The 26,082-nt window shown below is 41.5% G+C and overlaps 2 protein-coding genes, 1 long non-coding RNA gene and 1 pseudogene across 7 annotated transcripts; 2 read left to right on the top strand and 2 right to left on the bottom strand.

Annotated features, from left to right (window-relative positions):
* Positions 1-603: 603 nt before the first annotated feature.
* Positions 604-3,949, top strand: LOC128622160 (hsc70-interacting protein-like; annotated as a pseudogene).
* A 1,003-nt stretch (positions 3,950-4,952) lies between these two features.
* LOC128622163 (E3 ubiquitin-protein ligase RBX1-like) lies at positions 4,953-7,646 on the bottom strand. 2 transcript variants are annotated; one of them, XM_053648445.1, is made up of 5 exons: positions 7,395-7,646; positions 6,723-6,801; positions 5,636-5,706; positions 5,367-5,413; positions 4,953-5,226 (listed from the first exon to the last, which is right to left on the bottom strand). In XM_053648445.1, the coding sequence occupies exons 1-5, from the start codon at positions 7,470-7,472 to the stop codon at positions 5,214-5,216; spliced, it is 288 nt and encodes a 95-aa protein (XP_053504420.1). In that variant the 5' UTR covers positions 7,473-7,646; the 3' UTR covers positions 4,953-5,213. The 2 variants fall into 2 exon arrangements, with proteins under 2 accessions (XP_053504420.1, XP_053504419.1); XM_053648444.1 differs by having other exon boundaries at positions 5,367-5,452; positions 7,395-7,643.
* A 5-nt stretch (positions 7,647-7,651) lies between these two features.
* On the top strand, positions 7,652-10,197 carry LOC128622166 (uncharacterized). Its single transcript, XR_008388359.1, has 2 exons — positions 7,652-7,771; positions 8,093-10,197. It is a non-coding gene; the product is annotated as an uncharacterized LOC128622166 (long non-coding RNA).
* slc22a6l (solute carrier family 22 member 6, like) lies at positions 9,654-23,775 on the bottom strand. Of its 4 annotated transcripts, none has more exons than XM_053648439.1 (11): positions 23,413-23,775; positions 22,788-23,239; positions 22,610-22,713; positions 16,559-16,713; positions 16,070-16,238; positions 15,072-15,195; positions 13,616-13,731; positions 13,288-13,502; positions 12,959-13,067; positions 10,424-10,627; positions 9,814-9,928 (listed from the first exon to the last, which is right to left on the bottom strand). In XM_053648439.1, exons 2-11 carry the CDS (start codon positions 23,169-23,171, stop codon positions 9,835-9,837), a joined length of 1,674 nt encoding a protein of 557 aa, XP_053504414.1. In that variant the 5' UTR covers positions 23,172-23,239; positions 23,413-23,775; the 3' UTR covers positions 9,814-9,834. The 4 variants fall into 4 exon arrangements, with proteins under 4 accessions (XP_053504412.1, XP_053504414.1, XP_053504413.1 ...); XM_053648438.1 differs by having other exon boundaries at positions 23,357-23,759; XM_053648440.1 differs by having other exon boundaries at positions 22,788-23,057; positions 23,145-23,671.
* Positions 23,776-26,082: the final 2,307 nt, after the last annotated feature.

Below are 26,082 nucleotides of genomic sequence, written 5' to 3'. Positions count from 1 at the left end.
ATCGCTCACACATTCACGTGACAAAGCAGCAACAGTTCGTCGCATGTCACGTGTGTGTGCGCCACAATTTCAGCCACGAAGCACCATCTCAGCTAAAATGTTCCTTATTCTGTGCAAATCAAACGAATCATGTCGAACGATTCGACGTTTCTCTAGTTATTTCCAGCAAAAACGGGAGAAAGACTTATAACTGTGGTTTCGTATACCAGGGGTTCCCAAACTTTTCCAGGGTAAAGCCCCCCAAATGGCATTAACATTTGACCGAGGCCCACCTTTTGCAAGATGTCTTTAAAACACATTAAAAATACAGACTTCTGAATATATCCCCCTTTTTTTTATTAATATTTACATCTTATATCTTTACATTACATTAGGAATTGATTGTGTGTGTGTGTGTGTGTGTGTGTGTGTGTGTGTTTGTGTGTGTGTGTGTGTGTGTGTGGTTGTCTGAGAGTGAGAAATTATTTTTCACACCAAATTGTTGAGGCCCTCCGGGCACCCCCGGCGGCCCCCAAGCCGCGGCCCCCACTTTGAAAACCACTGTCGTATACAACCACGTGTTAAATGTGTATACATTTAGATGTTATGGATAAAGCTCGGGAGGTTGTTCGTGCCTCTGGTGCGTGTACGATGCTAGAACAGTTAGCTTGGGGTTTTTTTTTCTAATCTAATCTGAGAACATAGCCAAGCACGAAACACATGAACCATGAACACGTGATTTTCACTCTGTTGGTGCATTATTTAAATAGTTTTTTGACTAGTTATTTAGCTTTAAAAGCTATTTATAGCTACGACCATTTCTCATCAGAACTAAAAATGCTGGATAGGCCACGTCCCAAACAACTATAGCTAGAGACCAACTGTAAGTGATTTGTCACTTGTTAGCATGAACGCCAGGTGAAGGTGGGGTCGTGTTTCTGCTGGTGAGTCAAGCACACGTCTGACTGCGCAGTGTGAGTAAAGTAAACATGCTCACACACTAAATACTCAACATGGCTGCTCTCACTCCCACACAGGGAAGCTGTCCATGTCATCCTAAAACAGCCCCGCCCCATCAGGCAGAGCCTGCTCCAGCCCCGCCCTCCGAGAGCGAGGAGAGTGAATTAGGTAACTGTGTAGTGTGAATGTGGCAGTGAAGCACCTGGTGATAATATAATCTCATGATGTGGTTAAAGGAGGTGAGATGTTTCTCCTCTACAGAGATAGAAAATGATGGAGTGATCGACCCAGACACGGACAAGGTTGAGGAGATGGGCGACTATGAGAACCTGGAGGTGCTTGGTTTTATGTCATCTAGGGTTGGTATTACTTTTGCTGTAGATGTGAAGAGCAGAGGGTGACCCAGAAGGTGAAATCTGATGCTCTTTCCTCTTCAAAATTTCAGGTGACTGAGGAGATGATGTACCAGGCCAACGAGAAGAAGATGGAGGCAGTCGACGCACTGGGAGAGGGTGAAGATCACATACACACACCTCACACAACCACTACTGCTGATGTTACAGTTAGTTCAGTTACTGGATCAGTGTAACAGAACTGAATAAAGTAATATAGTAAGATAACGTATATGTGTGTGTGTGTGTAGGAGAGCTGCAGAAAAGTCTGGATCTGTTCACTGATGCTATCAAACTGAATCCATGATCAGCTATACTCTATGCCAAGAGAGCCAGGTAACACACACACACACACACACACACACACAGATAATATAAGTTAGTATAAGCATAAGTATGGTTTAGAACCTTTTTTTTTTTACTTTAATCGTTTATAGAATTTATTTCTTATACATTTCATATTTTCTATTTAAGCATAGATGTGTATGTTTCTAATTGTTTTACATTTTTACATTGTTGTACAGCATGTTCTATGTGAATAAGGTGTGTGGGGGGGGGGGGGGGGGGGGCAGTGTGTACATCAGGATGCAGAAGCCGAACGCTGTGATTCGAGACTGTGACAGAGCAATAGATATACGGCTGTGCTGAGTCGGGGTTTATAAGTGGAGAGGGAAAGCACACAGGTGAGGATGTTCACTCAATCACTGCTCAGTAACCCTGTGTGAGTGTGATCATCACTTTCAAACACTTTTGAAGTGGGGGTGGGTGTAATGTGGATGATGTACATAAAGCCTCAGAGATGACTATTAAAATTTTATAAGGTTTTAACTTCTCTCCCTCCCTCCCTCTCTCTCTCAGGTTACTTGGCTACCGGGAGGAAGCAGCTAAAGATTTGGCCACAGCCTGCAAACTGGACTGTGATGAAGATACCAGTGCCATGCTGAAGGAGATTCAACCTAAAGTGCGCGCACACACACACACACACACACACACACACACACACTTCAATATGTGCCACTTTTTGTCTGTCTGCATTTGGTATCTCACTGACTAAGTGTCCCGTGTATGTACGTGTATGTATGTGTGTGTGTGTGTGTGTTCCTTCACAGGCCAACAAGATCCAGGAGCACCGGCGTAAATACGAGCGTAAACGAGAGGAGAGAGAGATCAGAGAGCGGCAGGAGCGAGTGAAGAAAGTGAGGGAGGAGCATGAGAAAGCACAGAGGGTGAGACAGAGCGGTGTAGTGCCTTTACACTGGATCTAATAGAGTACTGTTAACACAAGTGTGTGTGTGTGTGTGTGTGTGTGCGCGCGCGTAGGAGCAGGAAGCCAGGCAGCATGCAGGAGGAGGAGCACAAGGAGGCTTCCCAGGATTCTCAGGTGTGTGCGTGTGTCTGATAATAATAAACACCTCGGTGTGTTTGCGTGTGCGTGTGTGTGTGAGATAATAATAAACACAGATGTGTGTGTGCCTGTGTGATGTGATGCAGCACGAATAAGAAGCTGGTTGGGTGTTAATGTTGTGCTGTGGTGTGTATGTTCCGTGCTCCTGTAGGTGCAGGAGGTTTTCCAGGCGGCGCTCCGTTCGGCATGCCCGGCCTGCAGGAGCTCTTTAACGACCCGAGGTGCTCCTGGCCATGAAGGTGTGGAACCAATCCCCAAGCAGTTCAAAATGCCGTTATAGTGCCGTCAAATCAACCTTGTGCTTCATCTGTAGCTACTTAAAATGGTTGTTTAATCAAGTAACGAATAAAAAGGGTTTTTATGCCGTTAAAGGAGAAAAATCCTTTAATGACGTGCATATTAATCTTCATAAACTAAATCTTACCTTCAGAGTTGCCGAGGTTCTGATTTGAACCTCGTTTTTAATGTAGTTAACGGGTTCCTACGTTACCCACAATGCCGTATGACTACCCGTGGAAATCGAAGCATGTGGATCTCTCAAACGATTGTTGAGGCATTTTATAATCGATGCAATCAATATAATTGTGTGTGTGTGTGTGTGTGTGTAGGACCCTGAAGTGATGGCAGCCTTCCAGGACATGGCTCAGAATCCAGCCATCTCCAAATACCAGGCAACCCGAAGATCATGGCTCTCATCAACAAACTGAGGTCCAAGTTCAGCAACCCGCAGGCCTAGGCGGCCGAACGACACGTGTTTAGTGATGAGGTCAATGTTCTGAATTAGCGCTTACTGCCCCTCTCTCTGTCTCTCTCTCTTGCTTACATGATGTATTTCTTCCTCTGCACTAACACGGGTGGTGACTGGATGGAGGTGAGATAAACATGTAGTAAATGCTTTTTAACTCGCACACTAGATAGATTTCAGGACTATTTAAGAGCATTGGAACACCACCATGAAGGAGTTAGGCATAGGGAACAGGTAATCAGTGTAAACCATTAAAGGGGAAAAAAGGAAAGGGGGAGACCACACGGTCTCAGTTCAACACTTCCTGGAACAGTCCTGAATCGCACTGTAAACAGAATTCTATTCTGTAAACAAAACAGGAAAATCACATGGCAAAATGTTTTTTTATTTTCTTACCCCCTTGATCCAGGAGCATTTATTTCTATTTCTGAACGATTATTTCAATCAATAAAGGTTTTGGTTGTTGCAGATCTGACGCCTTGTGGGTTTTTAATATTGGAGGAGAATGCAACATGAAACAAAATCAGCCATGCTGTGTTCATATAAAACAGTGGTTCTCAACCAGGGGGCGTGGAGAGATGGGAAGGAGGGGGTGCAAATTGTTTCAAGAAAAACACAGACAGGGCATCATTTGGGTACTTGGTGTATTTTATTGCTTTTCAAATAGAATGATATATTTTATATAGAGTGGATAATCATTATACATTTTTCACCCTGTCCAGGGTGTACCCCGCCTTGTGCCCGATGCTCCCTGGGATAGGCTCCAGGTCCCAGGTGAAGGAGTAAGCGGTAGAAGATGGATGGATGGATTATACATTTTTCCTCCAATATGGGGGTGTGCCACATGATAGGGAAGGCTGGAGCACTTTAGTTGCAAAAGGTTGAGATCCTCTGATGTAAAAGATCCATAAGACACTACTGCTTTAATAACTTTAATAAATTGGATACATGAAAGATTAGATTTAAAAAGAAGAAAAAAGCACACGAGCATAGAATCAGTAACTTGTTACTGTAAGAATGGAGTCACACTGTGATGGGATTGAACGTTATTTTATTCCTCAACGTAGACAATAAACAAGTAACGCGTGTTGCTGTTGGTGTACCGATGCAGAGCGACCGTTTCCACCCTGAAGTTGATTATTTTCCCATAACAGCATCGACCAAAGTGTTTTATTCTTCTTAATTTATCAATAATTACATTTTATTTATTAACTCCAGACACAGGATCCATTTTATCGTCAGTTTATAGTTATTGGAGAACATTCTTAAAATATGCTAGTTCCATAGTCTAGTTGGTCCCAGTCAATGAGCTGTTACTATAGAAACAATAACTTTTTTTTTTTTTTTAAGTAGTTTATTAATTTTAAAAGAGGAAGGAAAAAGGCTGGTGCAGGACAACTATGTATTTATATAAGTAAATGAACAAGAACTGACTTGTTTCATATAACATATATAAAATATAACAAAAGGATGACATGACTTTCTTTTATTGTTGGTAAATCGGTGTGGTGTAAGAGGAATAAAACACAGAGACACGGTCTTATATGAAAATAATGAACTTCCAGCTGGTAACAATGCACCCTGTCACTCAGTAGTACTATAACATCAACACACACAGTATTTATTATACATTTTGAAAGGTGATATAAGATGCCTTTCAAAACAAAACAAAAAAAATTCACTGTTTAAACTTAACAAAAAAAAAAAAAAACAGCAAGGACGCATGCAGAGTTCAGTGTCCGTACCTGAAAATCAGAGCACAATAGAACATTCCAGTCAGCAATCACACACATACAAAAGCATAAAGTGTACACTTAGGTAACGCAAATGTACAGCTTATTGGTTTTAGCAGTGGTACACTGTGTGTGAGAGAGAGGTCACTTACTTCTGGAACTCCCATTCATTGTTGTCCAGAGGACACACCTGCCGCGTCTTTAGCCAGCGGGAGATGCAGTGGAAATGAAATGCATGCTGAACATGAACACACACACACACACACACACACACACACACACACACACACACACACACACACAGTATAACAGCACCACAACCTGTACAATGATGCATATTGACTTGTATTCTATTACATCCAAAACACTGAGGTATAGAAATGCAGTGAAGAGAAGGACAACTTGTGTGTGTTTGTCTTACATTACACACTCCCCAGGCCACTGTGCACTCCTCTGATGTGGCAGAAGCCTGATTGGCCTGACACTCTATACCTGCACACACACACAAAACACACAGACACGTCAAACAGTAATCGGGAACTGGCTGCAGGCAGAAACTAAAGTTGTCAGCGTGGAAGTGAAGAAATGTCGGACCACACACTCCGTAGCATCAGTCGACACAATCGGTTGAATTTGTTGCGCTACCACAACATTGCGATTTTTTCTGCAAAATCTGTAAAGACTAGAAAAATACCAGGTTATTTATTTATTTTTAATCCCTTCATATCTTTAACTGTCCAGTTTGGGTGAGCCCATACCCATGATCGCCTCAGATTCCTGTTCTTCTGCTCTTGTAGCTAAGCCACCTCAAGGTTTGATCTTTTGCGCATGCCGAGATGGTTCTCTGAGCTCACCGCGTTTGTAAAGAGTGATTATACAAGTGACTAGATCCTTCCTGGCAGCTTGAACCTATCTGCCCATTTTCCTCTGATCTCTCTCTCATCGACAAGGCGTTTCCACCCACAGAACTGCAGCTCAGGCAATGTTTTTGTTTTTTGCACCACTCTGCTGTGAAGAGGCTCAGGTGAGAACTTCCCAGGAGATCAGCAGTTTCTGAAATACACAAACCTGGTCAATTTCTTCCCCCACTGTGATGTTTGAAGTGAACATTAACTGAAGCTCTTGACCTGTATCTGCATGATTTTAATACACACACACACATACATACATACATACATACATACATACATACATATTTGCACTGCGCTGCTGCAACATGATTGGCTGATTAGATAACTGCACGAACGTTCCTTATAAAGTAGACGGTGAGTGTATCATATCACTCACAGAGCGCATGGGTAATTTTGTTCTCTTTGGGCTCTTCACACCTGGACAGCAACGTGGACCGCATCATTGGCGATGAACGTTAGAGCTATCTGACCTCCGATCTCCTTGTTAGCTACATGATCTCCTCAACACCTCACTGAGCTAATCAACTGCACTTAACGTAAAGGCGATGGTGTGTACATTTGATGTTTCTGTTTCCAGGTGAACGAGGAAACACTCACACAGGTCCATGATGTGGTTTCTGCAGATGGCACAGTTATCCACCACGATGTCCCAAGCCCACAGAGCTACTGCATTCCACTGGAACAGAGCGAGAGATGTGTATTAGCAATAAAACAAACACAAAGTCTCAATGGTCTCAATTCCAATGGTTGCTGACAACAAATATAGAATGAATGTCATAAGATGTAAATATATACACACCAATTATATATAAATAAATAAATATTTTGAGAAGGTTGAGCATGTAGGTTTAAAATAACCCCAGAAGAAAGCTCAAAACACACTGCAGGAAGCATTATTCCATAATACTTTTTGTTCAATAAACATCATGTGAGATTAAGACACTGAGATTAGACTCCTGTAGATTAGAACAGATAAATCCAGCAAGTCAGATAAAATTCTAGATGTTTAGATTTAGCCATAGGATTATCGATAAAACTCGGATATATTAGCAAAACGGTATACATTTATATAATTTATCTAATAGAGTAGATGTATATTGTGCCTACTCGTCCCCTGAGTGTAGCATAGCTAGCTACAGAGAACAGGAAACAGTCTCAAATTCTTTCCCTGTTTATATAAACACACCGCCTCTCACTTCACCTCTAATATAATCGTTTAATATACAGTATTTAAGTCTGTTTTCTTTATTTTTTTTGGTCAGTCGTTACCTTTTTGACTTCAAAACGCTTCTTACAGGCGCCGCTGTTTGTCCCGCTCGGGGTGTCGACATCCATCGTGGCCGCCATGTTTCGGCGACGGATTCAAAGTCGCGAGAGGAAGCACAGTTTATACGAGACTCCGCGAAATTTCGCTCAAATCTTATGTTCCTCCCGGTCGTTTTCAGCCTGTTTGGGTTTAAACTGAGACTGGAAAAAAGTTGGTGTGACGTTGCACGTTCGATATTCGCGGATATGCGGACATTAAGGGAGGGACCGTCTCTAAAGTTACATACGACATTGTTAAACACGATTCTAACTTCAATAGCATTTGAAGGGAATGACTTACAGTCACAAGACCAACTGTAAAGTGTTCATCTAGGTTTCAGGTATGAGACACACCGTTTAGATTTTTGATATATATTAAAATAAGCTATTAAATCATATTTAAATTAGACATGAATTTCTCTGCAGAATGGGCTCATACACAAAATATATCAAAAATCTAAAAGGTGTGCGCCATACCTGACACCTAGATGAACACTTTACAGTTGGTTGTGTGACTAAGTCATTCCCTTCAAATGATTTTGAGCTTTAAATAATGGTATATACACGAGTCCATACAGTAATAAAATACATGGCAATATTTATATATGATATAATAGTAATATTATATTACAATATAATATAATCCACTTACTCCTTTTCAGGGTCACAGAAGAGCCTACCCCAGGGAGCATCAGGCACAAGGTGGGGTACACCCTGGACAGGGTGCCAGTCCATCCAGGGCACAATCACATACATACACTACAGACATTTTAGATACGCCAATCAACCTACCAAGCATATCTTTGGACTGGGGGAGGAAACCGGAGTACCCAGAGGAAACCCCCGCAGCACAGGGAGAACATGCAAACTCCACGCGCGCACACACAGCCACGGGAATCAAACCCCAACCCTGGCAGTGTGAGGCGAGCGTACTAACCACTAAGCCACTGTGCACCCTGACTGCAAGTCCCTTAATTTCCACATTTCTGCGAATATCGAACGTCCAATGTCAAACCAACTTTATTCCAGCGGCATCCCACTAGAACTTGTAGCGGGGCTGTGGGGATTTGTGTTCATTAAGCCACAGGAATATTAGTAACGTTGGGCGAGGAGGTCTGGGGTTGAGTTGGTTTTCCAGTTCATCCCAAAGGTGTTCAGTGGCGTTGAGGTCAGGGCTCGGTGCAGGATACTCAAATTCTTCCACTCCAACCTTGGAAAAATTTGTCTTCGTGGAGCTCACTTTGTGCATTGTCATGTCATGCTCAAAGAGGTTTTAAATCACCCTTAAGGTGACTTATACTTGCAGTAAGCTATGCATACACATACGCAAAATGTATGTATGCTGTGGTCATTTGGCTCGTCACTTGTGCATGTCCTCAGAAATGAACACTAGGCTTCCACATGGTGCAACAGTGGAAGCAGGGCAGCATGTGATACTGATACTTTTTTTGAAGGTTTTAAAGAGAAGCGGAGCTTGTGAGTGTGTGAATTCTGACCTTCTTATAGCTTTTATCACAGGAGAAACACCACCACAGCTCTGTTAATGACTCTGTTCATTTGTAAAATATCCAGCTGAACACTGTAATTCCATACTTGGATAAAATCTATTCACATACCAACTGTACCAACATGATACTGTAGATCAGGCTGGTTCGAACTCTGGCCCTAGAGGTCCACTGTCCAGTTTACCTCCAACCTCAAACTGAATTTTACAGCAGAGGACTTATTTCTGTGAAAATCTGGTTCCCCACCAAAAATTACACTTTCCTCAACCCCATTTAAAAAAAAAAAAAAAAAAAGTCTCAAATCTGAAATGTTCTGCATGCACAGTATACTTACCTAATGTAGGTACCCCCTAAAAAAAAATTAAGACAGAGTCGAATCTCGATAGTCAGGCCCATCCTGTGTCGAGATATTGAGGTTTCCTTAAACAGCTCTATAACCAAAATTTGTTGTGTGCCATGACAAACATGGCCGTCATAGTTAAACCAAGTAAAATATAAATAAATAAAAACAGGTGATTTTGTATGCCAATACATAGAAGTAATCACTCAAAAAATAAATAAACAGTGAAGCAACCAACTTTGCAATTATTGGACCACTTGAGATGGAATGACCCTAGCATAAAGACTAATATTGTAGAATCTTTAAATTGCTTTATTTCTTTTATTATACAATCACAGAAGAGAACACTTCATATATAAATATTTTTTCTTTATTACTTGAAATTGGATGATATTATGCATTTACCATGAATAAACAGTCTTAACTTGATACATTCTACTTACAAAATCAACCTTCAGTACAAGAGTAACTTCCTACTCTGTTACGTTAGTCTGTGTGTTATGTTTGATGCATTCTGCTGCATTTTGTCCGCAGGATGTAAAGTGTTGTAAATAAGGCCTCAGGCACACTCCTTCAGTGGCATATTGCTCTGGTCATTCAGGACCACTTCCTCTTTCTTGGGGGAGTCTTTGGATTTTCTCAACTTGAAACCTCTGAAGTAATGAAAACAATAAAGAATAAAATTGTATTAAAAATAGTCTATATTTAAAAAACAAAAGTATAGGTTTGATATAATTTGTTATACCTCTTCATGTCTGAGCATATATATAAATTGAAAAATCATTTCACTTTTTTAGAGCCTCTAGTTTAACTATATTTTGTGCTACTAAAACAAAAATCAATAATCTGTCAATTTATGTAAAATTGTGTACGTTTTGGTTTTTCCATGTCATATTAAAAAAAGGATTACTCTTAGCAGTCACACAGCTCCGTGTATAATTATCTCAGTATCTGCTTTTTGGTTGGACAAATTCTTTCTTTCAGCAGGTCCTGCATTCTGCCTTAGTAGGTCAGCAGTAAATAATGATAAAGAGCAACTTTAAACCCCAAAGGAAAAACGTAGAATTAACACAAAACAGCATTTTAACTGTTTCCAAGGAAAGTTTCAAAAGCACATCCTGAAGACATACCAGACTTTCTGGACTCACCTGTCCTCAGCATCTTGGATGGTATCAGGAAGTGGCATGCTTAGTGTCTCAGGGAGGAAGTAAGCAAAGATTCCACTCAGGATAGGAGCTCCTCCGTAGATTACACCCGGAAGCCAGGCGACTGCATCAGAAAGAAGAAGCACCAACGGAGCCACCATTGCTCCGAGACGAGCCATCGTGGACACCCATCCCATGCCGTTCTGCCTGTGAACGGCCAACGGAAGCAGCATAAAACACATTTAACTGCTTTCTCTAATGGGAACCTCTGATGACCAAATGCAGATCACATGAGTTGTGCAGGTGTTATAAGTTTCAGTTGTTCATTAACTGTATACAGTGACCAAACAAATTTTCAGGTAAATGTCTATCAGAATAGGGGGGGGGGGATGAATGTGATCTCATTGACACTGACAGTAATGGTTGTTTGTCCCATATGGGCTGGGTTGATTTCAGGCAGAAATCAAAGTAAATGAGTCAAAGTAAAAAGGAGAGTCAAATGAGAATGACCAGACCAGTGGCCTAACTCAAATAACCACTCTTTACAACTGTGGTGAGCAGGAAAGCATCACAGAAGGCACAACACACTGAGCCTTGAGGTAGATGGGCTACAACAACTGAAGAGAACATCAGGTTACACTCAGTTAGCCAAGAACAGGAATCTGACCGATGAAGGTTGGAGAAACATTACCTGTTCTTTTTCAATCTTCAACTCCTTCAAATTCAAAGGAGATCAGCAGTTTCTGAAATACTCAAACCAGACCATCTGGCACCACAACTAGGCCATAGTCAATGTCAATGAGATCATATCCCCCCCCCATTCTGATGTTTGATGTGAATATCAAGCTCAGCTCTTGAACTGTATCTGCATGATTTTATGCATTGCGCTGCTACCACATTATTGACTGATTTACATTAAAATAATAGAATAGAAAAATAGAATGAACAAAGATTTATAATTATTTTGACATGTGTTGAATGTTATTTACCAGCCCACTTCAAACGACCCACCCCTCAACTTCTGTTGCAATACTGTATATAAGCTGTATATGTTTGGTCTGAGTCCACCTTTGTCTAGTTCGAGTCGAGACCAAATCCATAACCAATCGAGTTCGAGTCCAAAAGGGGCCGAGTTGGACTCAAGTCCGAGTCCTTAATGGCAGAGTCTGAGTCCAGAATTTAAATTGAAAAAAGACTTGAAATTGCAACTGTAAACGCAACACTGAGCTGTTAAATTAATATTTTAACCTTCATAAACCAATGGCAACATAAATGTAACAAAAATACCACTATTCCATCTTGTCATTGACATTTAATTTTATTTCATGTCATCAGCACCTCAATTAGTTTCCTATCAAAAATTGTTTTCAAAGGGAAGAAAGGGATAGAGGTATACGTTGAATTTTAATTATATTACAAGTGTATTAAAATTCAGATGAACCTGTTTTGTTATTGTATCATGCTATATTGTGTTCTCCAGTTTGAGCTGATATTTCAATAATTGTTGCGTCTCCCCCACAATTATATAAGCTGAGAGAGAGAGTACAGAGTTGAGTTGCATTTAGCAGCATGTCATAAGCTTCATTCTTTTTTACTGATTTTAATCTGTCTATGAACACAGCTCTGTTCTTGTAACTTTTCATTTTAATTCCTGAAATGGGGGGAAAAAAAAAAAAAAAAAAAAAAAAAAACCTCTATCAGCAGGGTTTATGATATTTACTACATTAAGAAGTACATTTCACATTTTGTGAAATTCAAGACTGGAATCAGCATATGCTAATGTTTAGGGCTGGGCGATATGACTACAATCTTTACTGATATTTCACAATAAGGAGGAGTTTTCTCAGGTAGGTCTATCAGTAAAAAAAATACTATGGAAATTGAATAAAGTAGTTAAATGTAATATAAAATAGACTTCACTGTATGACAGTGATTATTAAATTTACTGAAAATATTCAGTCAAATGAGTGAGTGATTTTCTCTGTCTTTTGTTGTTTGATTAACATTAGTGAGACTGACAGCAGCAGGTTTATTAGACTGCTGTCACTTTAAGACCTAATGCACAGATTCATTATACTGTATTGACACCTCCGATTTTTTCCCCAACTGTTTACAGTCACTTAAGACATAACCGTCTGTGTTTACATGACTACTCGGCCAGACCTGTATTTTGACATGGTGTGTGTGTGTTATTTGACCGACCGAGCGTGATAAGCCTCTAAAGAGAACTCAGTTCAGTACTTGCACCGAGAGGCGGCCCCATGGTCAGGCAAGGAGTCATTCATTTCTTTTTATCTTACTTTTATGTTATTTATTTTTTAAAATCTTTTTCATGTTACACATGATGCAGACTCAACTGTACCCTGAGTCCAAAATCCGTAATCAGAATCCGTGTCAAGTTCAAGTTTACCCGAGTGCGTGACAAGTCCAAGTTCGTTCATAATTGGACTCAACTCTGAGTCCAGGATCGAGTACCCCAACTCGAATATAAGCTGTGCTTTTAGGTAAAAGGAAGATAAGAATGAAGAGGAGGATTACCGGATTACTGTGGGATATAGTTCCCCAGAGTAAAGGTAACAGCAGTTGAAGGAGGCAGCCAAACAGCCTTTCCCAAGTACTGCCAAGGAGGTACGCAACGTCTGCATTTCTGCACATTCACAAGAACATGCATTAGAGCAGAGCATTATTGCCCAAAGTGACACAGTAGTCTTCCTCATGAGTATGGATGTTACAGGTCAGAAATGGAGAGGAATGAAATAAAAAGAAAGCATAACACTGCAAACAAGCCTTTTCAAGCCATAGCATCATTGCAACACTTTTATAGATCCCAGAATAACAGGTTAGCATGACAGTGTTAGCATACTTACCATAAGGCACGAGCCCAGTGGCGAGAATGGTAATACCAGACAGTACGAGTGATACGCACTGGGACAGCCTGCGACCAATCATACTCATTGCTACTGTAATAATGATTTTGGCTGGAATGTCCACCGCACCAAATATCACCTGAATCAAATATATGTTCACTCCAAATTTCTGTAAATCCATAGACAAGCCATAGTAGGAAAAGCTTGTCGAGAACCTAGAAGGACAAAACATGAATGTGTGGCAAGAATTACTAGCTAGTTACCATGTACTGATTTGTTCAAATTGAGTGTCTAAAATGGTGATCTAACTAAATCTTCAGCAACTGACCACACTGCACTGAGACACACGGTGATGGTTCTCATCGTGCGTGTCCGCACAAGATCCAGGGCACTGTGAGCGACCTGTGAGCAAGACAGCTCCTTCTTCATGGATTCCTGCAGCATCTACACACATACAGAACGCACACATGTCTAAAAATCTTAAAAGAAATCACTATCTCTAGTTTCTCCTAGCTAACAATTAGAGCTAATGAGAATAAATGGGTAAATAACAGCAGTCTGCTTAGGTCTGCTATCTCTCCATTTGTTCTCCTGACACAAAAAAACAAGAAAAAAAAACCACCCTAGTAAATCTCAAATATGACTGCCGTAGAGTTTCAGCAGAGATCTCAACAAAGTCCTAGACTATTCTCAGAGCTGCCAAGTTAATGATGTGTCAAGTTCATTCAAATACATAACCAAGCTTATTATAAGCATACTAAATGTATACCTGCAGAGATTTACAGTATACATTTGGCACTATAATACTATTTAACTATATTTAAAGTGTATTTTTGATATGCTAGTTCAAGTACTTGAAAAAAAGTACACTAGTACAGGGGTTCCCAAACTTTTCTAGGGCAAGGCCCCCCAAATGGCATTAACATTTGTCCGAGGCCCCCCTTTTGCAAGATGTCTTTAAAACACATTAAAAATAGACTTCTGAATATATCCCCTTTTTTTAAATTATTAATAATTACATCTTTACATTACATTAGGAAATGATTGTGTGTGTGGGGGGGGGGGGGGGGGGTTGGGTTGTCCGAGAGTGAGAATTTATTTTTCACACCAAATTGTTGAGGTCCCCCAGGCACCCCCTGGCGGCCCCCACTTTGAAAACCACTGCACTAGTATACTTTTTATATGCTAGCATTAAAGAGAAGTACCAAGTGTTCTATATTCCAACTATTATTTTAGTTATAGATTTAGTAATGCGGGTATTAAAAAGTATTTGCATATGCTAAATACTCAGAGCTACGTATTTATCGTCCATATGAAATGTTTTTTTGTATGATTTTTATGTAAGCATGTTTCATTCCAGTAGTTATACCATGTTAAGAGTAGACTAAACTAACCCTTTTTTTTTGCACAGTTTTTTGTTTTTATTTTACATGTAATTGAACAACTTCTCAGATAGTGAAATGGTAAAGTATTTTCCTTGTTATATGATTGTGTGTTTAAATCTTGCTGATGCCACATGTGGCCTTTCTCTCCGTTTTGACTCATTTAATGTAATTATTATTATTCATAATAATAATAATAATAATAATAATAATAATAATAATAATGTCTGTTTTGTCTCATTCTAAGGAATTTCAGGAAAAAAACAAACATTTGTTGACAAAGTTCATACCTAAATTAAAGCACAAATGAAAAGCCTCTTTATAATACCTACAAAACCTGAGGTATCAAAGAAACATTACACAGAAAATTTCCACTAGCATGGCCACATTGTCTCTCTTTACCTCCAGATTGATTTTGTCACCCTCAGCCTGGCGGCCATTAACCCGAGCTACAGTTTTGAGGTTTTGAACGGCCTCCTCAGGCTTCTTGGTAAGAACTAGCCATCTTGCAGACTCCAAGAACCACCTGTGAGTAAAAAATTAATAGAAGTACATTTACTTAAGATGTAGTGGGGAAGAAATCAGAATAATGCAGGACTGTGCTAGATGAACCCAGTGAGGTTTTGCTAGTCATGCAAGTTAGAGACCGGCTTTGAAAATGTTTGAAACGATGGCCCATTACAGCTTTCAGAAGTTAGCTAGTTAACTACTATAAAAAACTTCTAAGTGTCAACTTACTTTCTAACATACTGTATCAGAAAGTCTATTATGCCATGCTAGTTGATCAGCTAAACCAGTAACAGACTAACACTAAAACCAATTTGTTCCAGTATGAAATCTGCATTTAAAAAAACCTTACAAATTTACTTAGGTTTATAGGTTGTTGTAGGTGGAAAAATTAAATGAAGACCCAATGCTTTCTTTAATTTTCTATACTAAGGTTACTTTAACTGCATTAATGTGTTAATGCCAATTAAAATTAGCATTTAGAAGCTGTAAGTTTTATGTTACCTAACTAACAGGCTAACACAAGTGTTAATATTAAAATAAAACCTATATAAAATAAAATAGTTACAGCATGTTAATAACTGCTGATCATTCATTGAACTCTGGTCTCCAAGTGTAAATATTGCTACTGTTTTTTTCAAACTCAAATCTAACCTAGTTTACTAGCAGTCAACTACTGTAGCTGGCTAGATATTTTGTATGCCTTTAGGCAAAGGGATGGAATATGACTTATTTCAATATTCTTTCATATATTCTTGTATTTTTTTTCTTAGAATGAAAGTGTACAGATGTTCTTAGATAGTAGTTTCTTCATCATTCTTTTGTATTACGTAGGCCATTCCTGACAGCTTAAAATGACATTCAGGAGTACAATATGGACATTTACTACTTACCAAGAGTAGAGGAAGAAGACATAGAAAGGTAGAGAGACAGCCAGAGTGAGCCAGCGCCAGTCTCGGATGTTGTAAGCCACACCTGCCAGCATCAGCTGCCCAGTGGTGTAACAGTAGCCTGTAGCTGTACCCACCACGGTCCTTATGCGAGTGGGGATCCATTCCACAACTATACATGTTGGCACAGAACAAAAAAAAACAAAAAAAAAACAAAAAAAAAAACAAAAAAAAAAAAAAAAAAAAAGGGGAGAGGCTCTTAATTTCATTGTACACGTGTATAGTGACAGTAAAAGGTATTCATTCATTCATTATACAAGACAGACAGACAAAAGGAGCATACAAGATATTCATTGTAGGTAACCGAATCTGGTGAAAACTTATCTTCCACATATTTTCTTTTTTAGTCATTTTTACATGCTGTACTACATTCACTGGCTACATTTTCAGAATAATCATTACTCAGTCAGCAAAGTGTGTGTGTGCACTTACTGAGGGAGAAGGAGTTCAGGATTATCCCAGAGAGGGCCATGCCACTGAAGAAGCGGAACAGACAGAAGAGGGGGTAAGAGGATGCAAAGGCGGTGCATGTCCCTGAAACTGCCATCATCAGGTGAGAGATCAGGAGCAAAATACGCCGGCCAAACCTGTGGGGAGGGAAACAATTTGGCATTCTGTGCAGTGATAGCTAAAATAGCTTGGACATGTCTGTGACACTACCGACATTTCTTTATAATATGTCGGAAAGCAAAGTATTTGGAGTATACTGTTTGCTTATATTATATATGTAAATATATGGAGTGTGAAGCATGAGGATATGTTGATGGGAACTGGTCACTTTAAGGACACATATGGAATGCCAACAGAAACTGCACACTACCATGTTTACATGCTGCCCCACCATGCCACCCACTCCAGCTTAGCCTAAATGTAGTCAGTCAGATAAGACATGCTTGGTGACTTGCTCAACACTGTGACATGTGCCAATCTTCAAATCACTATTTTCCTCATCACAATTTCTTTACATTCTTCATCTTAAACCCAGCCTCTTAATTTCATTACCTACGGTAACTTTACAATTGTCACGAACCTCGAATCAGCACGGAAGCAGGAGCGGGCGGCAGGTGTAGAGCGTCGTATCGGGAAGTTCAAGAAACGTAGCCGTAGAACAAGCGAAGGTCAAGTGATCGGGTGAACAACACAAACGGGGTCAGGCAGAGAGCGTAGTCGAAACCGGAAACAAGGGTCGAGGATCACGAGAAGACAAACTAGAACGGCTTGGTAACGCAGAGAAACGAGTGACTGAGCGTATACTTCGCATAGATTCTGGGTGAATGACTTCCCTAAGTACTAGCGGTGAGTGCGTGATTGGTGCCAGGTGTGTCTGATCAGAACTCTGGGGATGGTGAGCACATGTGTGCATGAGAAGTGAGTGTTGCATCTTGGGAATTTGAGCTCTGATCTGACTGAGCTGTGACAGAACCCTCCCCCCCCCAAAGGGCTCACTCCGGGAGCCGAGTTCTTTCTTGGCCTCCCCCGGGGTCGTGGACCAGGGAGATCAGGATAAGTTGCGTGAAAGTCTTCAGTAAGCTGTGAATCCAGTATATCCTGCTTGGGAACCCAGCATTGTTCCTCAGGTCCATAACCCTCCCACTCGACCAAATACTCCAGCTTGCCTCTCCTGTGTCTAGATTCGAGGATGTTCTTGACACGGTAAGCCGGTTGTCCATCAATTTCCAGAGGGGTCGGAGGAGTTTCAGATGGTACTTCGGTGGCTAATGGACCGTTGATAACAGGTTTGAGATGTGATACATGGAATGAGGGGGAGATGCGGCTGTGTCGTGGAAGTTCCAGACGGTAAGTGACTTCATTGACTTGCTTGAGGATCTCGAATGGTCCAGTGTATCTTGGCGTTAGCTGTAAAAAACACACACAACAAGCTCATAGGTTTAAGTCCTTTGTGGACAGCCACACCCTATCGCCTAGTTGGTAATTAGGGTGTTCTTTGTGGCGGCGATCTGCTTTGCGCTTGTATGGGTCTGTGGTCTCTTTCGGGTGTCGGTGGGTGTCACCCCAGACACGCTCACTACGTTCAAACCATTGGTCAACGGCAGTAGCTGTGGTGGGGAGTCACGTTCCACGGGAACAGTGGAGGTTGGTAACCTAGCATGCACTGGAAAGGAGTGAGATTGGTAGCCAAATGATGTAGTGAGTTCTGGGCGTACTCAGCCCATGGCAAAAACTTGCTCCAATCCTCTGGGTTATTGGCACAGAAAGTACGGAGGAATCGCCCTAGTTCCTGATTGAGTCGTTCAACTTGTCCATTGGCTTGTGGGTGATATCCGGAGGTGAGATTCACTGTTACTCCCATCTTGGTCATGAAGCTGGACCACACTCTGGAAGTAAACTGCGGGCCCCTGTCACTGACAATCTCCTCCGGGATGCCGAAATATCTGAACACATGCTGGAATAGAAGTTCGGCTGTCACGAAGGCGGTGGGGAGAGCAGGTAATGGAATAAAATGTATGGACTTGGAAAACCGGTCCACTCTGACTAGAACTGTGGTATTTCCTTGGGATCTTGGCAAATCCGTTATGAAGTCTACGGATGTGTGTGACCATGGGCGTTCGGGTATAGGAGGCTCAAGCCCTTACCCAGCTGGGAGGGTCCGAGGTACCTTATTCTGTGCGCAAGATGAACAGGACATCACCACCTTGTGCATCTCTCCCTCCATATTGGACCACCAGTACTTCTCTTTTAGGAGATGGTGTGTGCGCTGTGCCCCTGGATGCCCTGTACTGAGTACCATGTGTGCCAAGAACTCATCATCTGGGTGGTACTCTTCGGGTACAAATAGTTTGTTCGGGGGACACTTTACGGGTACTTGTGACTGGGGAATCTGCTCTAGCTCCTGGTCCAGATCCCACTCTAGCACATTGATAATACATGAAGGATGGATGACGTACTCTTCATGCTCGTTGACACGTTCTGTGTGGTCGAGACGAGACAGGGCATCAGCTTTTATGTTCTTGGACCCGGGTCTGTAGGATAACGTGAAGTGAAACCTGGTGAAGAACAGGGCCCATCGGGCCTGGCGGGGTGTGAGTCGCTTTGCAGTGCGAAGGTACTCCAGGTTCTTATGGTCTGTGAAGATGACAAAGGGATGTGTAGCCCCCTCTAACCAGTGTCTCCACTCCTCCAGCGCTAACTTAATTGCCAAGAGTTCACGATTTCCCACATCGTAGTTTCTCTCAGTGGGGGAAAGCTTTCGCGAGAAGAACGCCACCGGATGGAGCTTTGGCTTCTCTCCAAATCACTGGGATAAAATGGCTCCTACCCCGGTCTCTGACACATCCACCACCACTATAAATGGTCTGGATGGGTCCGGATGTTTGATGATGGGTGCAGTAGTGAAAGCTTTCTTGAGCTTGTCGAAGGCAGTTTGGGCGGTTGAATTCCATGACAGACGTTTGGGTTTCCCCATTTAGCAGGGACGTGAGGGGGTTGGTGATGGCACTGAAATTTCTGATAAACCTTCTGTAGAAGTTCGCAAACCCCAGAAACCTCTGTAGTTCCTTGATCGTCGTGGGTGTGGGCCAGTTTACTACTGCCTGGACCTTTTCTTGGTCCATGGAGATCACCTCGGGGTTGATGACGTATCCCAGAAACACAGTCTTGGTTCTATGAAATTCGCATTTCTCAGCTTTAACATATAACTGATGACGGAGCAGTCGTTGTAGAACTTGGCGGACGTGGTGAACATGTTCCTCCCAGGAGTCAGAATATCGTCTATGTAGGTGATCACATGGCATCCCAGCATGTCATGTAACACGTCGTTAGACATTGGAAGACCGAGGGAGCGTTAGAAAGCCCATACGGCATGACCTGATACTCATAGTGACCTGAAGTTGTGCTGAACCCAGTCTTCCATTCATCTCCCTCTCGAATCCGGACCAAGTTGTATGCACTGCGCAAGTCCAGTTTCGTGAAGATGGTGGCAGTGCGTAACTTTTCCAGAGCGGCTGGTACTAGAGGTAGAGGGTAACGGTACTTGACGCAACACTGGTTTAGTCCTCAGTAGTCAATGCATGGTCGTAAACCTCCTCCCTTCTTCTCCATGAAGAAAAACCCCACGGATGCTGGAGAAGTAGATGGTCGTATATAACCTTGGTGCAACGCTTCCTGAATGTACTCTTCCATGGCTTTTTGCTCAGTTACCGTTAACAGATAGACTCTCCCTCATGGTGGTGTAGTGCCTGGGAGCAAATTGATTGCACAGTCGTAATCTCTGAGGAGGTAGTCCACTAGCCTTCTTCTTACTGAATACTTCAACGAGGTCATGGTAAACACTGGGGATCAGAATGTTGTCTGCCTTGTCCAGGCTCTCAACGGATGTGGATGCTAAGGAGATCACAGGGACTTGGAGACAGTGATTGATGCAGTGAGCTGACCAGTGAGTGATCTCCCTTTGATTCCATGAAATTTGTTGGTTGTGATGCTCGAGCCAAGGAAGACCGAGAACCACTGGATGCCGGGCCATCACAATGACATGGAACGTAATTTTCTCCTGATGAAGAGCGCTGGTGCAGAGGTTAATAGGTTCAGTGCAGTGGGTGATTAAACCATCTCCAATGGGGGCTCCATCAATGGCTTGGACACAGCGGGGGGGGTGCTGAGAGGACGAATGGGGATGTTATATTGGAGTATGGTCTCTTGGTCAATGAAGTTCCCCGCCGCTCCAGAGTCGATCAGCACCTCTAAAATACAGGAAACACTTGAGTATTCAAATATAACGGGTAATACGAATGCAGACTGAAGTGAGTACTGGGCAATGGCTTCTAAACTCACCCCTGGCTGAGGTTGTTTGGCAATTTTGGTTTCCCCTCGGGTAGAGCACTGTTTGAGAGGGCATTGTTGCACGAAGTGGCCCTTCTCGCCGCAGTAGAAACAACAATGTTCACGGCGCCGTCGTTCTCTCTCCTGCATGCCATTCCGCGGTGGCCCAGAGGAGAGCTCTCCCGGTTAAAAGTTCCATGAAGTGGATTATTTTCCGATTCTCCATCATGTCTGGGTACGTGGAAAAAAACAGGGAGCACTGGATTAAAAAACCTCGGCAGCGTGTCGGATCTCCGTCGTACTTCTCCGGCGCTGGAGTGGGAGGCAAGCGTGTGGTCGGTGCCGTAGAAAGCTGCACGGCTTGGTTTAGCCGCGCTACCTGCTCAGTCAGGTTGGCGAGACGGTGATCATGGTCACTAATCATCCGGCCATGTCCCTCGATGGCTTGCGGCCAACGGGGATCTCCCGCTGCTTCCATTGGAAGGCGAAGTATTTTGTCACGAACCTCGAATCGGCACGGAAGCAGGAGCGGGCGGCAGGTGTACAGCGTAGTATCGGGAATCTCAAGAAACGTAGTCGTAGGACAGGCGAAGGTCAAGTGATCGGGCGAACAACACAAACGGGGTCAGGCAGAGAGCGTAGTCGAAACCGGAAACAAGGGTCGAGGATCACGAGAAGACAAACTAGACCGGCTTGGTAACGCAGAGAAACGAGTGACTGAGCGTATACTTCGCATAAATTCTGGGTGAATGACTTCCCTAAGTACTAGCGGTGAGAGCGTGTGTGTGTGTGTGTGTGATTGGTGCCAGGTGTGTCTGATCAGAACTCCGGGGATGGTGAGCGCATGCGTGCATGAGAAGTGAGTGTTGCATCTTGGGAATTTGAGTTCTGATCTGACTGAGCTGTGACAACAATGATGTTTTAAAGTTAATGTATGGAGTTTTGGGCGTGGATTGAAGTAAAAATATTAGTTGAGACAGACTAAGACTAATGTACAGTAGCCAACAAGTTGGTGGCTAGGTTTAATTTGTTCTTGCAAAAAAAAAAAGTTAAACATTCTTAAACCTATAACCAAACAATAATATACTCTGTGGAAACCAATTGTCACCTCAAAATCAGAAGTATAGATTGATATGTTGATAAATCAGTTGGTACCAGTCAAAAGTGTATTACTTAGATACATCAATGAATGTGTAAACCAATGGAAAAATATACAAATTGGTATATGGATGACTCAATAATTTGAAAAATTATTCCTATTCTTGCTGTCCACACTCTTCTGGACTGCGGCTTCTCTGAACAGCAGAGAGAAGACATTGTCACCTTCATTGTTGACTTTTTAGCAGACTGACTTACTCATTGACTATTCTGTGTGATTATGATCTAATGAGCAACACTACAGGGAATAAGATGTAATTTCAGTGTTTTTTTCAACAATCTGTGAATAAACCACAGTTTCAGCCCTGCCTCATGGCACAGTGGATAGAAAATGCTATGTACAAATAAAAATTGGGATTTTAAAATGCTTAGGTATCATATGATAAGGGGGGAACAACAATTTTGTAAGCATTGATTAATGTGTTCTTTTCTATAGTTAATTTATACAGATTTCTATTATAATTATTATTTCATTAACTGATTAATCAATTAATTAATTGGTGATGTAATTACCAAATGGCAAGCACATGCTCAAACAGTATTCCTTACTTGTCAGATAGTCCCCCAAAGACCAACGCTCCCACAAGCACCCCTCCCATGTAAATGGTTTGCCCCATTTGCTTCAGAGATCTCAAATCACACACCAAATCCCACTGTAAGAGAAAAACAAAGATCAGCCATTGCTCTATTTAATTTGATCAAATTTCATAAAAACAGAGCCCAGTACCTCTGTAATAATGGTTGAGCTCATGTCAGTCTTGTTATAGGTCCATCCATCCACACATCCTTCCATTTCAATTTCATTCTTTTCCAGGTCCTCAGAGCTGTTCTTGCCCAGAAGGTCCCACTGTGGTTGCACATAGCGCCTACAACGTTCCAGTTTACCCTGCCCATCAATAGGCACGCTGAGGAGCAGGGTCTCGGCTGGACCCAGTGCAGAATCAGACAGGTTGGTGTGGGTGGTGCAGTGGTGTGGAGGCACGGCCGCTACGAAGTTCTGCAACAGATTGTGGCTTGCCATCATGAGGATGGGCACAGAGAGCAGGGTGACATGGACTAACTGGAAACGACCTGTACTTCCCACCTGTTCCAGCAGGTCTGCGAACACCATGGTTTAGGGTCGATGATCTGCTGCTGTTTACTAATAGATTGGGTCGCTATCTGTCTTCAGGGTTGAATCTATGAATGCATAGAGATCACGCTGGTCAGTCAAAAAAGTAGTATGACTAGACGCATAAAAAAATAATACCTTTATTATTACTATTTTGTTGATTCAGTGAATCATATTAGCATTACATTGCTAGGCTTCTTTCTTCTTCGTCACTGGATTCCTAGAACTGAAGAAGTCTTACTGTGCAAGAACTCCAGAGTTCAGAGTGACCTCCTTTTGCAGAAAAACAAAATCCCCTCCAGTTATTCACATGCAGACAAATGCTTTGTTACAACTCGTCATGTCCAGAGTGTGCAAATCAGACAAGAAAGGTCTCCAGCAGGCTGTAGAGTTGGAGTTGCGTAATCAGCTTTGAAATACCTTTGGTTTTTCTGAGGAAATCCTGAACAATCTAACACTGTGTTAATACGCCACTGCTAAACCTCTTGTGGCCATAGAAACTTTTTCTGCTACACAGAAGAACGCAGGCTCTGTTTGTCCAGCTGGCATGAAGAATACAAAATCAAGACCTGTAGGAATCTTGGGTTCTCTTCTAGACTGCAACCAACTGGGTATAGCTCCTTGCTATCAGTGGTTATTGTAAATTACTGTAAAGTGATGAGATGAAAATCCAGCTTAAATCATTTGTTACACTATAAGCACTGACTAAGCATAGTGACGTACAAAGGCAGCATGTTTGATTTAAATATGAATGGAAAATAAGGTGCTGGTAGAAGAGTAACCTGTGTGTGTAGCAAGATTTACTGTCAAAGTCCATTCGTCTCCTGCCGGTTCCCCCTTCACCCAAAACACTTAAGATTTCTCAAAGTACAACGTGTGCAGTAACACAGGAAACTCTCTCTGAAAATGCTCCCAAAGTTTTCTAATGACTGGCTAAGGAGCAGAGAGCAGACTGTTGGAATTACACTGGTAAAAGTATATGAGACATAAAAACCAATAAAATTACTTATAGCAATTACAAAATACACAGCTGTAAAAGAAACATTAGAATGTTTTCCCCAAATTATTGATGGAAGCGTATATAGTAACTTGTTATAATGTATATAATTTAGAATACATTAATGATTTTTTTTTACTGTTTGAATTACAGGGAAAGGCAAATACTTAAGTAATAGTATGTATCTAAACTTAAATATTATTTTAGTGTATTTATAGTTTACTTGAGTATTACTGAAATTGACTATTTGTACACTTACTTTAGTACATTTCCAAGAAAAAAAATACTTTTACTCCTTATATTTTTATTCAGACATTCAAAGTACTCATTATAAATTTTCAACGTTTCTTTTTCCCTCGTACAGCCAATATCTGCACAACATATATTCATCAAATGTGCTCAGTTTAGCATCCAGTTATTCCAGTTTAGAATCCAGTCAAGTATCCAGTACAAGTCTGCAGTTTTGAACTTATAAGATAAGCACCTATCTCAGTAAAATGTTTCAGTAAAAGTAAGGAAAAACTCGTATAAAACAAGGTGTCTCCTTTTCCTCTCTAGAAGTCATAAAAATCATGTTGTGGTAAATGTCTCTAATTTGCTAATGTTAACAGACTGTGTTTAACTACGTAAGCCTGTTTTCTTTGCTAATGCTTGGTTACACTAGCATCGATTCCAGTGGCTAATTTAAATTGCCTAGGCAGTAAGTCAGACTCTAGCTAATGGTAAATATTGGTTAGTTACATGATATTTTACTTCATTAGCAAAATATGTAGTGTCAGTCATGTTTTCATGCAAAATAGTGTAGAATAGTTGCTTTAAAATGAAACAATGTTTTAAATATGAAAAAGCAAATAAAATCTAATAAAATAAAAGTGACATTACTTAATTCCATCAGTTAAACCATTTACGTTTTAATTCTTGAATACATTTAACTTTTCTTTCTTTCACTTGAGTAGATTTTTGACTGGACACCTCCACTTTTAATTAAGTAATATTTTGACAAATCATCTATACTTTCACTTGAGTACAATCATTCAGTACCTTTTCTACATTTGTTAATTACCTAATCATGAACAGTATTTACTTCCTTGTTAATAAATCATGAACAAATCAAGGGGCGCATGGTGGCTTAGTGGTTAGCACGTTCACCTCACACCTCCAGGGTCGTGGGGTTCGAGTCCCACTGTGTGTGTGGAGTTTGCATGTTCTCTCCGTGCTGCGGGGGTTTCCTCCGGTACTCCGGTTTCTTCCCCCAGTCCAAAGACATGCATGGTAGGCTGATTGGCATGTCCAAAGTGTCCTTAGTGTATGAATGGGTGTGTGAGTGTGCCCTGGATTGATTGGCACCCTGTCCAGGGTGTACCCCGCCATGTGCCCGATGCTCCCTGGGATAGGCTCCAGGTTTCCCCGTGACCCTGAAGGAAGGATAAGCGGTATAGGGAATAGATGGATGGATGGAACAAATCAAGCATTTAGGCTATGCATTATTGTTACCTTTATCAATAACTTGACATGGTGATGTTGTAGATGATCCAGGACTTCATCAGCTTCATCCACTAGCTGAGTGTGAGGCATTGAGCATACCTTAAATTAATATACAGCGTCCAACAATTCCTTAATGCTGACTGTCAACTGATCAGCATGATGGGATTGAAGTCGTCTTGAGAATCCCCAAGATGATTTTTAGGGCATTTTTCCTTCGCTTCTGTTCTCTCAGATGATAAAATAGGCATGGATGTACTTGAAGTCCTGTGTCATGAGCAGACTGATAGGAGTAAACATGAACATGATGAAGGTACTTAAACTGAAGTTTTCAGGATTAGTGAATGTTGAAGTAAGAGCTCATACTATTGATGTCTTCCACTATCACTACTGCTATTATAATTAGTCGGCTATAATTTATTTCAGAGCGCA

The sequence above is a fragment of the Ictalurus furcatus genome, chromosome 18 (genome assembly GCF_023375685.1).
Source record: "Ictalurus furcatus strain D&B chromosome 18, Billie_1.0, whole genome shotgun sequence".
In the NCBI taxonomy this organism is placed as follows: Eukaryota; Metazoa; Chordata; class Actinopteri; order Siluriformes; family Ictaluridae; genus Ictalurus; species Ictalurus furcatus.
This window is presented reverse-complemented; position numbering and strand designations above follow the sequence as displayed.